This window comes from Daphnia magna, linkage group LG2, assembly GCF_020631705.1.
Source record: "Daphnia magna isolate NIES linkage group LG2, ASM2063170v1.1, whole genome shotgun sequence".
NCBI lineage: Eukaryota > Metazoa > Arthropoda > Branchiopoda > Diplostraca > Daphniidae > Daphnia > Daphnia magna.
In genome coordinates, this window is record NC_059183.1 from 17,489,059 (window position 1) to 17,505,373 (window position 16,315).

The 16,315-nt window shown below is 39.7% G+C and overlaps 1 protein-coding gene across 2 annotated transcripts in view; it reads right to left on the reverse strand.

Annotated features, from left to right (window-relative positions):
- Positions 1–15,105, reverse strand: part of LOC116916588 (acetylcholine receptor subunit alpha-type acr-16) — a 29,000-nt gene extending 13,895 nt beyond the window's left edge. For both annotated transcript variants that reach the window (XR_006643379.1, XM_045169480.1), the window contains exons 1-4: positions 14,969–15,105; positions 1,363–1,502; positions 773–817; positions 320–429 (exon numbers count right to left, since the gene is read on the reverse strand). Coding sequence is in view for 1 of the 2 variants with exons in the window: in XM_045169480.1 (XP_045025415.1) it covers positions 320–429; positions 773–817; positions 1,363–1,502; positions 14,969–15,020 (347 nt within the window). In the remaining variant the exon portion in view is untranslated. The remainder of the gene's footprint in view (positions 1–319; positions 430–772; positions 818–1,362; positions 1,503–14,968) is intronic.
- Positions 15,106–16,315: the final 1,210 nt, after the last annotated feature.

A 16,315-nucleotide genomic window follows, 5' to 3' on the forward strand; every position in this document is an offset into this window, starting at 1 on the left:
GAACGTCGGCGCACCCGACACTCGAGGGGTCTGTCAGTGCACGCAAACCTCCGCCATAGATTTTCATCGATCTGATCTACATACATCACCGCTACGTTACCTATCGTCTACCTAAATTCAGAGCAATCCAATCCAGTCTTCATTCGTGGCTCTTCTAACTATTGTGACATAATCCAGTCTTATCTTTCAATATGTTTTTTTTATTGTTAAAGAATGATTCTATATCGAAGTTGAAAAAGGCCCGAACGCATTCGGCCTATCAACAGAATATTTGTTTATATGTACTAAAATTAATGCATGTAGCAATCAATCGGATAACCTGTTGTAGAGAAGTATGTCAGGCTTCCAGATGCGATTGGGCGGGATGCGGACATCCTTCACTCCGCTGTAATTCGCCGGGTTCCATATAAGATTTTGATCCCTCCAATCCTGTAGTGGTCACAACAAAACATAAGACAAAGGGAAAGAAAAGGAACAGGCTTATGAGAGAGAGCACTAATTAATTTTCTAGATATGTATACTCTAGAAGCAAAAAAAAATAAAAGAAGAAGAAGAAGAACGAGTTCTCTGGGTTTCTCTACATGCCGATTGAGGACAGGCTTCACTAGGATAAATGCGACGCAGGACTATTCAATATTTAAGTGCATGGTGCTTTTTGCTGCTATGCTCTTTGCCCAACTACAAAGCGGCACATCACGGAGTTTAGGAGAAGAGGGATAGGAAAAAAAAACATAAAAACGGTGATTCTGCCTAAAAAGGGAAATAAACTTACCAAGTTAAGCCAGGCGTTCGTCGTTAGAATTTGATTTTTTTCATCCTAGCAGATAAAAGAGATTAAGTAGATCATTAATCTTTTGCTACCACAGTGGATTTCAGAAATAAAACTACTGAAACAACGATCGCCAAAATTACGTAGTCAAGTTTTACTATATTACTTCATTTTCTTTTTGCCCTCTTTTTAAAACTACGTGTCTCATGATTTTTGCATACAAGTCAAATCGCCTTTTGCCAACGCTACAGGTCTCCCTGGACGAAGGGCAACAGTACTTGGTAACAGATTTCATTCAATTCATAATGTAAAAACATTATACATTTTAAACCCAGTTTCACCGGAATGTCGTGTTATGGATTCCACAACCACATCTGCATTTAATAGGTAGTTATTGTTTAACAACTTGATTCACTTATATTCTGCCACGCCCGCTGTAGTAAATCGCCAAGAATTCAATTCTAAGCCTGGGACTACACGGAATCGATAATAATAAAAGCTCAAAATGGATTAATTAGACACCGATAAAAAAAAGGCTGCGTCAATACGCTACATTAATCTAATGTACTCGTTTTATTGCGGTTGTTTCGTACCACGTCAATAATCTGCATAAGAGTTAATCCGAAACTGACGACGACTGGCTCTGACTCATTGAAGACCGGCCTCTCCAGTGTATTGTACTTGTCCAGCAGGTTAGTGAGCAATCTCTTCTCGTTAGGGCCACTATGACAACCTGTGGAAAATACAGAAAACAAAATAATTAAATCTAATATGATTGAATTTTCAAAAATTGTTTACTGAACACAACTTTCTCCTCCTTAATACTTGTAGTTGGCCTAAACTATTTGACTTTCAAAATCTTTTATATCCTATTCGCATTCGATGATAAGATGTAGACTACCTACTCGTCAAATGGAACTAACAACTTTGGGACCTCATAGTGAGCCAAGTTTACTTACGTGGGAGTCGAAATAATTTAGACGGCCGACAAAAAGTAATAGCACATAAAGCATGCAAACTCCTCCAGGGAATGATAACTTGCCGAAATAAATATTCCTTTAACAAGTTACATAAGGATACGCCCTCATGGCAGCAAATCCCTTTTAGGTCTTTTCAGTTCTTTCGGACATTTTACTGAAATTTCTATGACAGACGTTTCTTTACACATCCCGATTCCCGAAACTGGTATATCAGCCATTAGTGAGACGAAAGTCGTGAACGTATACGTGTGTCAATGATACGGTGGATAGAACACAGAACTTGTACTGAGTTGCGACGTGTTTAATTCCTGCTCGAGATGCTTTTTCTTCTCATTTTCGTTTGAAGATTACTGTATAATGTTGCGTCTCGATCAATTAGTTCGCATGCCGTAAAGAAGATCTCACGTCCAATATGAACGCTATCCATTACCCAAGGTGTGTCGATCAGTTCGATCCAACTCGTGTTTGTCAAACGATCTGTAGTCCCAGGTTTAACATCCCACCATGAAAACTATGCGTGAATAACTAATTTAGACCCCATCATCCCCCCCAAAAAAGTAGATGATCGATTTACGCAATATATCTCTTTGAAAAAGAAGAATTTAATCATTTTGGACGTTGTGTCATCAAAACGTGGATGGCATAATGCCGTCACTGTCATCTTTCTATCAGGATTCATCGCGTTTTTGTCCGTATCGAAAGGTTAACAAAGTAAACGTCTTTATTTTTCGGGCGTAGGATGGAGATTATACAGCGCAAGTTTATTGAAGAATAAGAAAAGGTTAAAGGGAACACGATAAGAACAAAGAGTGTTTACTAGGTAATATGTTGAAGGAAGAGGAAAGCAATGTCGAATGTCAACTATAATTTTGTCGCTATGAATGACATTTTTCAGTTTTCAATCTCCATCGACGTCATCTTTTCTTTCTACTTTTTAGCATTAGATTGCAACGATGCTACATTATGGGCTTAGAATCGGGTAACCGTGTGGCACTGTAAGTCTGTTGGCTGTGGATTTTGAAGGAAATTGATTTAGGACTGGAGCTCAGCGTCATACATAGCAGACCGTATAAGTGTGTCTTTATGTGTATCGATCAAGAGCTCCATTCGCACGGTAAAGATGACGGTTCTTGAAAACCTTGTCATCCGACCGGAACTCATCCAGCGCCCTCCGATAACAGTGTCAACTTGACACCCACCCAAATAAGAGACGCACATTTACTTTGAAAAAAAAACATGGAATTGTGTCTCAGAAAAATGAGGGATGGTGTAATTACTGAGGGCAATATAAAACGAAGAATTTTCCCATTAGCGTCATTTAACCATCGTCGACACCGCTGAGTTCGGCAGCCCAACAGCTCAGTGACAGCATATAATACACAGACGCCATTCCATCTCCTCCAGAACTAATTTCCGGCAGAGATAATCGAATAGTTTCGATTTGCTGGTCCCCAACAACAAAAGTAATTTAGGATAGCTACTTATTGGTACCCAAGAAAACATTCAAAAGGAAGGAATTTACGATTGGTTATGAAACATTTAAAAATCGTGTTCGACGCCTCATTTCCGTCAAACGTTGGGAATTTCGAATCAAAAACTCCCTATAACAAAAGCAGCTGCGTAGCCAATCTGAATTGATAAGAAGGATTTTTTTCGATGCATCGATGTAAAATTTAGAAAAAACGATGCGTTTGAGAATTGATAACAAAATTAAGTGTTGCCTGCATCAATGAAAAAGAACTCGATAGACAGAAGCTTCAAATAATTTCGTTGCATTCCCAAGTAATCCAAAACGCATGTGCGTTTCCCCTTTTGACTGCAGCCATAATTCTCTGTCATATCTTCTAATATGATTGCCTCTGTCGCATATATATATATATATATTCTTACAGAATCTTTCCCTTCGCCGTGTAATTACATTTCAAGTTGCAAAGTGTTCCAGTAAAGTAAAATGATGGCCCAGTGCAAGGCAGCACCGTGTTAAAGACTAATGTGTCCCTGAAAGTACATACTGCATTTGAACTGCACCTGGGTGCTGCGTAAAGCGAAACTATTACGCATGCCCCTCACTCCATCGATTTCAAAACGTCACCCGATACCGTGGCACATTTGGCTTAGACGTCTACCCTATCATGCGAAACACTCAAAAATCTTTTCATGCTTTTTTTTAATGTTTTTTTGCTTGCCAACCCTTTCAACCATAAAATCCTAAAGCGCCAGAGATTGAATTCATTCGCATTAAGGTGCATTTAAAGCATCCGATAACGAATGTAATTGTTTGTTACTGGTCATATTTCTGGTTGACAGAACTAGGCATGACGTGACGTGACCCGTTGACCCACTAAGGCACACGACTCTAACCGAGTACCAAAGAAGAAGAAAGAAAAAGGAAAAAAGGAGGTTGAGCGTAAACATTAGTCTGGGATACATATTTACATTGGGGGATGGTACGCTAGGTTATCCGTAATGGTGCCATATAACTTGCCGATATCAGAGAGTATCTGATCGCGTTGCGCTCTCCTTAAAAAATACGCATTTGTCATATCAACAGCTGATATCTACGTCTACTTCTATTTGATTTCATGGAGAAGGCGTTGTAAAAGAATTGTTGTTCGTGGATTTATCCTACGAACGAATGATCAGGTTTGGTACAAATTCTGTCGATCTTATGGTTAGGCTTCGCGTAAGCAATTATATAAAATAACATGAAGATATCGTATTATCGGTAACTGCGCACATGTATAGTTACGCATTTAATGAAGGTGATAGTTTAAAAGTATAACTGCGAGTTTTTGTCAAATAGGTTCCAACTTTACCGAAGCAGATTGCTTTAAACAAACTATACCGACAAACATATAATTACTTTGAGTACATAGAAAACGTTTTCCCTTCTCTGATTGTTGATACAAGTTAACGTTGTGTGTTCGAATCTTATCGAGGATTTTCGTCATTTATTCCATTATTCGCTTAATTAGAATTTGATGCTTTCCTTTATTGCCTACGCTAACAGCCATCTTGATGCGTGTATACACAAGCACTCATAAACTTGAGAACACGGGGAACAATAAGAGTTATTCTAACAGTGTGACAGATCACGTGATTAGTTTCAATTGCCCTTTAAGGTTGCGGAAGAGGTTCAAAGCACTTTTCCCTCAGTTTTGAATAATACCAAGGGAAAAGATCTGTTATACTCTAGTCAAACTTTTTTTTTTTAATTTATTTTCGTGTGTTGCTTTTTCAGTGCTCGGTGAACAGCATCGAAACGCTTGGTTTCGGCTACGTTCAGTGCGATGTCACGTCTGGGCTTTGGAGGGGGGAAAAACGGGCCACCGGGGAATTTCCATTCTCAACGGCCATGTTTCCAGCAGCATAGAGAAAAAAACTGTCGCTGCCGTGCGATAGTCACCGAAGTGAATCGATGAATTTTAAGCACACTTTAGTTGAGCATCTTTTTGTTCTGTATGTATGACAAAAAAGAGAGAACAAAGAAATGGAAAAAAAGCCTCGAAATAATAATGTAAGAGACACAAGAAGCGTGATTCGAAATGCGTTTCGTGTACTTTTAAAATAGGTGTCGAAATTTCGCGCCCCGTTGGACAGAAAGGTTTGAAGTGTTGTCGCGTTGTTTACACTTTTACACACGGATGTTGAGCCCGTGTCTTCTAGAGCAGAGAAACTCAAACGAGAAAAAACGTTTGCTTTAAAAAAAATAAACTTCTACTTAAAAATTGCAAGACCAAAGTTCTTTCACGGGAATTAAGATCAACGTGAAGGCTGGACACGTTCGCAAGCCACCCAGGCGAAACCGAACTTAGCAAAGGTTAAAGAAACGCTCAATAATGTCACGGTGATGTGGAGGCATATTAAAAATGTTGCCTCCGAAGAAAGAGAAACGAGAATAATCTCGGTTGAAAGAAAAATTTCCTACCTGACGGAAAGCAGGGCCAGCCTGACAGAAGGATTTCTATTTTTCTTATCTTTTATTGCTTTGAGCAAAGCAATAATAAAATGCCTGTAGCCATCGGCTCTAGGTCGGATATTAATCGAATCAATGGACATGGAACAGAGATTCTTCCATATTGGATTCATTCTGGCATGTGTCACTGTCATTCTGTCGTTTTTCTTTCCTTTTTCTGAGAAACCACGTTGGTCTGGATCGATTGAATGGCATACGACGAACAAATAACATCGACGAGAGAAAGAAGAAGAAAAGAAAATAATATATTTTTTTCCTTCTAATTCTGATCTTTAGACACAGCCAGGTTATGTAAAGCCATTTATTTTGTTTTCGCCGCCAAACAGACAAACGGTGCACGAAAACAAACGAAAGACTAACAGGCTATACCCGCTTCGCTAAGTTTCGCATCAAAGTTCTTGCTGATGGGCTTGGCAAATTCTATCGGGATTGCCGACAATCAGCGCCACGCCAGTGGAAACAATCATTAGATGCCAGATTTTTCAATCAGCTGTCCCGCCCGTCAAAGGTTCTGTCCGTTTAGTATACCGTTCTGTTTGCTATTGGCATTCACTAACTTCCAATGACTTTTGGAAAGTTACAGCTAAGAACGTGATGATTCGTCATTACGGGATTGCTTCGCAAACGAGACGCCATGAAAGATCAAAGAGTTGTGTTTTAAATAAGAAAAAGTTCAAGACCTTTCCATGCCCCCTGTAGGAACAACTTGGTCCGGCAGAACTACTGACAAATTTTCATTCCACTTAATTTTTCAGGTGATTCAGCACATCAGGCTCTAGCTGTTGAAGGGTTGACTTTTGTAGACGCGAGTCATACACTGGGGGAATGATTTTCTTTGCCCATCTTTACAATGCGCGTTTTGAGAATGAATGTGTTTGCCTATTCCTCAGCGTCAACGAGATCAAAGACATAAGGTTTGGGTCTGATTGGGTTCACTAAGATGTAGGGGGTGTTAGGTTACTAATAAAGTCTATCTATATATATTTTTCAAATTCTTTAGCCGAGATTTCGGTTTGCAGAGACGAATTATTATGCAAACATAGAGTACCTTTGAACCTACGCGGGGAAAAATTGCATTTCGTGGGAAAAGTTAGACTGGTTGTAAAAGTTGCAGTTGCACTTGGAACTTCTCACGCCTCGCCTTTTCTAGTTGACAGCGTTGTGAATAAATTATGGTTTAGGCAGAAAAAAGCGAAGGAAATGGAAGATACTATACTTTGATATTTGTAAATCTTGTTTCATTACCACGCATTTTTTACCCATATAAGTTAAGGATGAAAGACCATAGAGAGATAGTTCTCAATCTGAAAAATGTAGTACTCGTGATGCTGTATATACTTTTGACGATCAAGCGTTTGACTTGTTTATTTTCAAATCTAAGATACGCTGCTAACAATGATAATGAGTATCTAGCCGTTATTCTCCGAACCATTAATTATTCACGACATCCTGAGGCTAAAATACGCTTGTACAGCATTGGGACACTATCACGCTCCATCATAAATGTTGAATAATTCTTTCGAGTCAAGTGGCTCGAGTTGTAAAATGTCATCGCTTACAAAGACCGGGCCCTTCATTAAGATGCGCATCTTAAAGTTTGGATGTTGCGCCGTTCACAACTTGTCTGCAGTGATGTTGACTTCGTCAACATGTCAATCCAAGTAAAATTGAGTAAAACAGACAGCAGTAACAGCACAAGTCGACGGGGATTCTTCTGAAGATGGAAAAATGATAGATGCGATATGGCGTATCCTCGGTCACACGAACGGAGATGAGATAAAAATAAAACATTCTTAAGCCATAATGGACCGTGCAGTTAAGATGACAGGGTCACGTTAGTTGATGCAACCTGCGTGATGTAATACCTTACCGGTCCTGTCTGTTGAAAACAAAGACCTGAGAGGTGGAACTGCAGCAATCAGCTGTGCTTCAATGACACAATCTGTGACAACACTTTACGTTAATTGAAGTAACAAACCCGAATCAAGAGTCCTTTGAATCGTCAGTGATAACGAGCGCAATCTAGTGCTCTTCCCTTTCATTTGTCCCATTTTTTAACATTTGCTCTGCTTTCCTCTTTTGTGAGAGTCAATGTCGTTTCACAGAGGCGAGCGCAGTTGATGATGTTACAATGAAAGTGCAGAGTTCTCTCATTTTCGAAAGACTTTCTATTGCATACGTGACTGTTTGAAAATGGAAGCATTTTCAATGAACATCTTTATCTATACGCACATATATACAATGTGTAGGGGCTAGATTTTCTCCGTATTCTTCCTTGGATTCGCTTCAAATCCCGTTGAACTTTTGATACTTGCCAACGCTCAGTGACGGCTTCATGGCAATTGTATAGTGTTTCGGTTCCGGAAAAAGACCTGAAGCCAAGATGGGACATGTGGAAAATGCTCCATGACGAGAAAGAATATACCCATCTTATTTTCGAACTATTGTGGAACGTGATTCATTGGATAAAGAGAAGATCTATATGGAAAAGAAAAAGAATATATTGCATTCCTTTTCATCCTGTGCACTCGAGCTGTCTGTATAAACATGTCTCTCTTTTTTCTCCGAGTGAAACATTTTTCTTTCTCCAAATGTTTGCTTTATTCAACACGTTGAAAGATTTTTTTCCCTCAAGAAAAAATGAAAGTGAGAGAAAAAGGGCGTAAGACATTTAGATGAAGAGTAACAAAAAAAAAATAAATGGAAAGAGATGCGCGTAGTGTTGCGTGGAAAAAATGCAGCGGGAAACCCTGGGGCACCGGAAGCATTATGTTGTCACGGGCACGAAATTAGAAAGGCTGAATAATTCATGCAGTCTGATATATTAGGGTAAAGACCTGAGTGTTTCGCATAATAGCAGTCTTCACTGTTCAGCATTCATTTTGTCGGATAAATGTCGAGTCAAGTGAAAATGTGGATGACGGGTCTCTTGCACTAGCGTGTAGCCCCCTGAAAAACGGGACGCTACCAGAAGTTATATCCCAGCATTTAATATACGTGAACCGTGCTAGGCGAGATACATTGTTGCGAGGAGAAGGCCGGAAGGATTGTGGGGAACTGTCACAGCCGCCCATCGGATTGCCTATCTATGTATTTGTCCAGTAAGGCAGGCTCTAAACGTTGGTAAAAGTTTTCTTGACGTCTAAGTGGTTCCTTACAAATTGAAACTGTCGCTTTCAAACGTCTTAATGTAAAATGGAATTTTCACGAGTTCTATACATATACATGCTCATGCATATGAGAGCATAGCCGATACTTTCTTTCACTTTTTTTCCCACTTTTTTTGTCAATGCCATACAGGCCCAACACCAACAATTGAAAATTGGGTGGCGTGAAATTAACGTCCTTTTTACCCAGTGCACAATGCGTCAAATTGTCCGGAAAAATTGAAGCACCAAAAAAAATGGAAAGAGTTGTAGAATCTATAGACCATCATAAAGTAAAACGCTCATACTTTATCTTTTGTGTATATTGACTTTGACAATGTAATGATGTCCGGAGCACTTTACTATAGACTAACTGTCTGGGGCACTTTGCTTGCCTGACAGTCTGGAGCACATCAGTATCGAAAAAGGGGAACGAACGTTTCAGTGTCACATAATGATCAAGAGAATGATTAAAATCAAATCATTTTCTTTGAAGGCATGATTAAGAGTAAAAAGAAGGTCGTTTCTTAGTATCAAAGTATAGGTGTCAATTACTGCTGCTGCTTCAAAGTCGTTACGCAATGAATTACGTCAAGCGCTTATGTCATCTAAATAAAAAGAAAATTTTTGAAAAAAGATAAATTGAGCTCAGGATTTAATTTCAAATAATTTATCCATGATCCATCTACCGGAAAGGCAACGTGCAAGCGATGAGAAACGCGTTCAACAGGGCGAAAGAAGATCACGAGATTTTTAAAACCCGAATTTCACTACACTGATGTAAATCAAATTTTAGTTTTCTTGCCAGTGGCTTTTTAATACTTTCTTCACAACAACAAAGTAAAGGAAAACGTGTTTTTTTTTTCCTCTTTTTCGTACTCGTAACTCGGTATGCTCTTCTTTGATGTAACACGCTGAAGGAAAACTAGTTAAAAAGCTACAGCAAAACGAAACTAAAATTCAAGATTTTTAGTTGGATGCTCGTGACAAAATGCCTGTGTTCAAACAATGAAAGTGGAATTACACGTGCCCGAGTCACAGACGAAATGTCATGGGTAAAAGCTTAGAAAAATGTGTGTCAAGAGCTGGACAGTGCCGGTCATTCCGTCGACATTTTACGTGATAAAAAGCGTTCTCTTTAGCTTTTCAAGTGATGATACAACTTTTTCAATGCATGAGTTATTGCAGCAAGCTCGTCACGCTTTTTGAAGTAGACATAACCATGTGGCACGAAAGTGGGCAGTATTTTCAAAGGAAACACGGGATACAACGTTCAAAGGAACGCGACTATATCCATACGGTGGTCTGATGTGGAAAAGTTTATTCTATAGGGAGAATGGCGAACATCACAATTATGTGATTTTTCATGTAGCCGCATAGAGATAAAGAAAGCAGCTGCATTCAGGCTGATATGCGACTGTTTTGTACTTCACTGAGCAAAGATTACAGAAATAACGAAGATGGAGAGGGCTTGTTTGAGTCTCCGTCTAAACATATTGGCGCATCCAGGATTGCATGTTTGCCAATATACTTTGGTGGTACACACAGGGGGGGTTGGGGGGTGCGAAGAAGACAAATGATAGCTCTAACCAAAGCCTACTATACATATAGAGTGTGTGTGTGTGTGTGTGGCATTCGACCCAGGGCTTTTGATCCGTTTCCCTTGCATACATTGACGATTCCGCTTATATACGTGAAGCTCCTTCTTTAAGCTCCACATCGATCCTCTATCGTCAATTGGCCACACGTAGGAGCTTCTCCTTCATTAGAGACTATGCAAGCTATTTCTTTCGAGTCCTCGATTATCGTTTCTACTTTTTGTATGAATATTCTATTATCCCATTTAAAGAAAATTCTGGATGAAATGCGCAGATTTATGTAACAACAATATTCGAAAAGGTTTGAATCCTATTACAATTTCAACTTTGAAATTCTTAAGCTGAGATTATTGGCGAAAAGGGATGATAAGAATTTCAGGAACAGCTACGTGAGGGCACGTATCCTACGCTTAAGGGAAAGCAGAAGATAAAGGAGGGGCATATTGGTGGATTTCCTCGAATTTGAGAATGTACCAGAGCTACGTAAACCTTTCGGGGGGTATCAAACATTCTTTTCTTTAGGGAAAGATTCTATTATTATAACCCTGCAAAAGCTCACGTGAATTTCGTGTTTCACGCTTCACTTGATACAGATCTTTCCATTTTCATTTCGTGAAGGCGTGTGATTGGCGTGAAGGAAAAAAACGACGATCTGGAACAAACTAATTCCTTTTCTAAAACTTTTTCGCCATCCTTAGTTGCACTTTGCGTGCCCACAGAGTTTTGAAAACCGTTTCAGTTTGTCTCTGACAAGATTGCCTAACGAAGTGTACACGGTAGTTGAAATATCGGGTCCCGATTCCGACCACTTCTGATTGGAGTGAGAGGGTGGAGCAAAGCACTTCAATATCCAAAGTTTCATCTTGAGTCTATCTTATAACCCACGAAAATCCTCTTTTGTTTATTTGACTAATGAAGGTATCATCAGTCTCTGAAGAGGAAGTCAATTAGGGAGCACTAATGAGAACTGCGTTCTCCGGAACGCATAGCGTCGTTCAGAAGACGCGTAGTACTCTGGACTTTTTCTATATATTCCCTTTCATTGACCATCGAGAGGACATCAACTGTCGTCATAACTCATTAATGCTTCCATGTTGTTTTTTTTTTTTTTTTTTTGTTATTTCATTCTTAATTTAATGGCATTGTCTGCTGTGGCTTAGCAATAGAATTAAAAAAAAATATGTCTGGTGGTTTGATGACGAATAAAAGCCAACTGAAATAATACAGCCTACAATCCGTTGGAAAGACACCTGCTACGAATATTTTCTAGTTTTAATACCGCCATATAAGGGGCTTTTTAGTACAACATTCAAAGTGAAAGAGAAGATTTTACTTTGATGTTTCCTCATTCAACGCTGATACTTTTCTTGCCGCACGGTAGATTTCATTGCGAATGAATTTAAAAAACGCAAAAGGAATACGAAATGATGAGATCGCAAAAAGTTTGAGTCGGCACAGCTATTAGTAAAACATGGATAAAAGCTTTTGTGCATTGTTTTTTTTTTTTGTCGAGAGTTGTTCTTTTAAGCGCGCGTGCCATGTCAAGCTATATGATAGTCGAAGAGCATTGAAATTTTTATTCGTAGCAATGTCATTACCGCAAGGGTATTGCGTGAGTCTATGCTATAACACATTCCACCTAATATAAATGCATGTATTGCATGAGTCTTTCGCAATAAAGCTGATGGCATGTTATTGCTGACTGACCAGTATTCCATTAGGCACAATGGAGTCGATGAAGGCAGTTGTATTTTGGAAAGTAAACTGGGTATCTATAACATTATATGTGCTACATGCTCTTTTTGAATTTATTGTTATAATAATTTTGAAATCATAAATTTGCAGCAATCAATCTGGAAGATTCATGCAGCCAAGAAAAGGAAAACACTAGCAGAGGTAATCAGCGTATAATGTAATCGACAGCTGATTATCGATTTGCTATTGTCTAAACTATTCCTCCCATCCAATTAGAGCTCGGAATGGCACCATTCCTTTGCTGAAACTATCACTCATCCCAAGTCCCAATTCAGCCACTTTGAAAGAAATTGATAATTGTGCTTCTTTGTCTAACGTCTTGAATTTTTCGCTAACACTTACGATAGAAGAATGTGGCTGAAGATCATCAAAGATATCAGACAAGATGGGGGTCGTTAATCAAGCAGCTTAATCATTACGCCGTAAATCCCTCCGAAAAAGCCCAGCAGTGTTCTTGACTTGCGGCACTATAAATCATCGTTCCGCTATGTCTGAAACCGATAGCCGAAGTGGATGGCTCGGATTACAGTATATCTATATATATTATACATCAGATGCAGCAAGTTTGTAGAGGCAGCTACACGAAAGAACGCTGCAATCAATTCTCATGCAACCTTATATGCAATATATATAAGGAAAGTGGTAAGCGGGCTGATTGCTGCGGGAAAAGATTTCTGAAATCGTAAAGCGAAGTTATCAGCAAGGCGTCTGCTGCACTTGGAAATGAATAACCTATTTGAGAATGTGTAAAAAGAGTACTAAGAATATTGCCCCATTTTCAGGAAAGGGTTGAACAGTTTGCCGACTGGACCCTTTCCCCTTTTCTGAGGCCATTCAGATGTTTGACGTGGGTGGTTTGCGTCCACCACTGAGGGTAAACGGACTATTTGAATGTATAAAGCGGCGACATTGAAGAAAAGCCATCCGGCTGCGACGTAGCGTGACTACATCAGGAGCGATGGCAGTCATGCGATAGCCCGTTTGGCCTTTCCTGCCACACCCTTGTCTCCATCTCCTCTTGCCCCTTTTTTTTCATTGAGCTTCTGATCCTTTGAGTTTATTTACATATTGCCATCAGGATTTTTCTTGTCCGATTTTTTATATATTTTCTCCTCAATCGCAGATTTCCGCGTCTGGAATGTTGTTTTTTTTTGTGTCCGCCCACGACTGCCATTTTCCTCTTTTTGGTAGATTGTAGTACAAAGGAATGGAGCAGACAACCAAGTGAACGTGGTCGTGGAAAAAAGGCCACCAAAAACGTTTAGAATGTCAATGTGTTCAACCAACACCCATCACTCCTTATTATCACATCAATAAGCAATTTTTTGTTTTCAAATGCCTAATAACTCAGCGAAATTTCTCTCTCTTCAAACCTAAATTTATAATTTTATCGAGATCAATACCAAGTGTCTTTTGTTTGATCATAGGAACTCCGTTTGAGGTAACTTTCGTGGCTTTTGAAGGGATCACCTGTCAGATTTTCATTTAAGTTATTCGTTGTTTCCTTTGTCAATGAATGCGGCAGTATATGGTGGATCTGTTTGAGCAGTCGCATAGTGTGTGTGTGTACGACCTAAGCGTTTTTCAATGTACATTTTGTGAAATATTGACACAGGAGCATTCTGCCTGCGTACACGCCCAAGAAAATGCGATGCGCGACACAGTGTACAGAACTCAATCACCACGTCACGTCCCGTTACAATCCGTTATAATTCAAGGTGCCAACCGTCAAAGTGACGTATAAATTCTAAAGGAAAAAGTAAGTGACTCGCATGTAGCTAATATACGATGCTATTCTTCAACAACCACTTCATCTTACAAGCTGACAAGTAGCTTCAATCTTATTGCTAACCATCACGTCAGTTGTTGTACTGGACGAGCCGTGGGGTAACGATTAAAACTATTCTGTTATTCAGGTAGTCATGATCTCACATCAAAGGAATACTCAAAGATTCCTGAATACTCAACAAAAACAGGGAAAAGAAAAACAATATACAGCAGATCACTTACTGAACATTCGAGAGGCTGCTGGTATTAGATGTTACGTCTATAGGGAAATGAGCCATTCAATGACGGAAATCAGTTGCGAAGTACCGAAAAAGATTTTTGATTTGATTTCTTTTGACGATAGTCTGAGAAAATCATTCTTTTTCACTACGAGTTCTCTGCATAGATCTCGCATTGCTTGAGCAGCTCCAAAATCTATTCAGCTTTTCAATTCGCTTACACTTGGTATACAGATAACATTCACGAACTTTGGCCAAGCTATTGACAAGAGTGCATCAAGTTTTGAGCAAACAATCCACACGTAAACACACAAACAGAAAAAAAGAAAAAAAGAAAAGCTCAAAGGAAAGGCGAGGACTAGCAGAATCTAAAAAGAAGAAGAAGAGCAAGGCTTCAAGTAGCGCCGGAGAGGAGCCTGAAAAGGGTCGCATTCGAGCTCAAAACCGCTTAAGAGACACTATTGAAACATTGATGCCTACAGGCTAGGCAACAGAGTTATCGAGCAAGGCCAGATTAGACTAGTGTAACTACTGTTCTAAAGAGTCAGCTGAGTCCGTTCGCTAGGGTATATATATGTATACGTTTTAATGATCTGCCCGAGAGCCTTTTGCTGGTGTAGAGTTCCAACCGGAGAAACTCTACTCGCCGGCTGAAACGTTTGCAGCCAGCAAAAACAAACGGTCAACTTTGGTAAGAAATAACGTATTATTTAACGAACAGGCAAAAGTAAAACTCACCGTGAATGGTAGCCAGTAAGAGGATTGCGACGATAGAGGCTTCCATCGTCATCACAAAATTGAAAGCACCAAGTAAACAACAGTCAAAAACATGCTCAGTCAACGTTCAAGTTTCAATGTAGACACCATCAACTTCGTGTCGATGACAAACACAACGGCCAGCTGCTGCCTCCGACGACCAGCAGTGGGACTCAACATGTTGTTCCGGATCGTTTGGAAATATGTGGAACCGTTTCTCCTTACGAATCTTAGTTCTTTTTAACCTTTCTTTCACTGCACGAAATAAAAGGTGAAACAGAAAAACACTGTCGTTGAGATTAAACAGAATTAAAATAGCTCACTTTCTTTCTGTTTTAATTAAAGTTTTGAAGAGTCACGACCACTAGCTGAGCGTTTAAAACCAAACAAAATAATCACGCGAGTCTTTGTTTTTCTGTCACGAGCCGCCACCCGCTAATAATGCAATTTGAAAAAGAGCCAAATGAGGACAGAGGGATGACGTCGCAGCCAGTCGTTTGAACTGAAACCGATTGGCAAAAGGAGATCCAGCAAACACAGAAGACGGAAGGGAAAGAGGATGAAAAGACAACAGGGGGATGTGCGCGTCGAACTCCGCACATACCAGGGCCCCGTCTGGGCATTAACTGTAGGACCCGAGTGTCGACACTGGCAAGCACACCGCTCGATTCAGCGGATCTGACAGTAGCAGTAGCAAAGGCGGCAACAGCCAGCCTCCTGCGCGCTCCATCTTCTTCAAATCGATGCATCTCACCTCAGCCGGAAGGAAGCAGCAGGAAAGCAGCAATGGCATCAAATGAAAGGCAAACGCATGCGCCGCGTGTGGTTCATTGATGCCAGTAACGTGGAATTTCCAAAACAGAATTTTTCGATAGTTGTTTCAAAAATATTGGTTTCCTACTATATTTTCCATTTGAAATGTTGTCGGTGTGCTATTGAATACTATTGATTCGCCTTGTCATTTGATTTGTGGGGATTCTAAACAAATAATGATGATGTACGAAATAAACAAATCTTTTTAAACAAAGCTTTTTTTGGAAGTCCACGCAGGGCTTTAACGTATATATGTTTGAAAACAAAAGAATTGCGAAAAGCAGTTGAAGAAGATGAGCTGTCGTTATTCAGGAGAAGAGAAGACTATGTAGGGCTCTTTTCGGAAGGATGCATGCAGATATACTGCACTGCCGCTGCATAATGATGTTGTCTCAAGAATGGCTCATACGTTTGTCAACTAGCGCGTATAGCCAAATTTTTATCAGAGTGACAGACGGAACGAAGAGCTATAATATGCAGAGACCAAGTGAGAGAAGAAAACAAAGTTTTCATTAT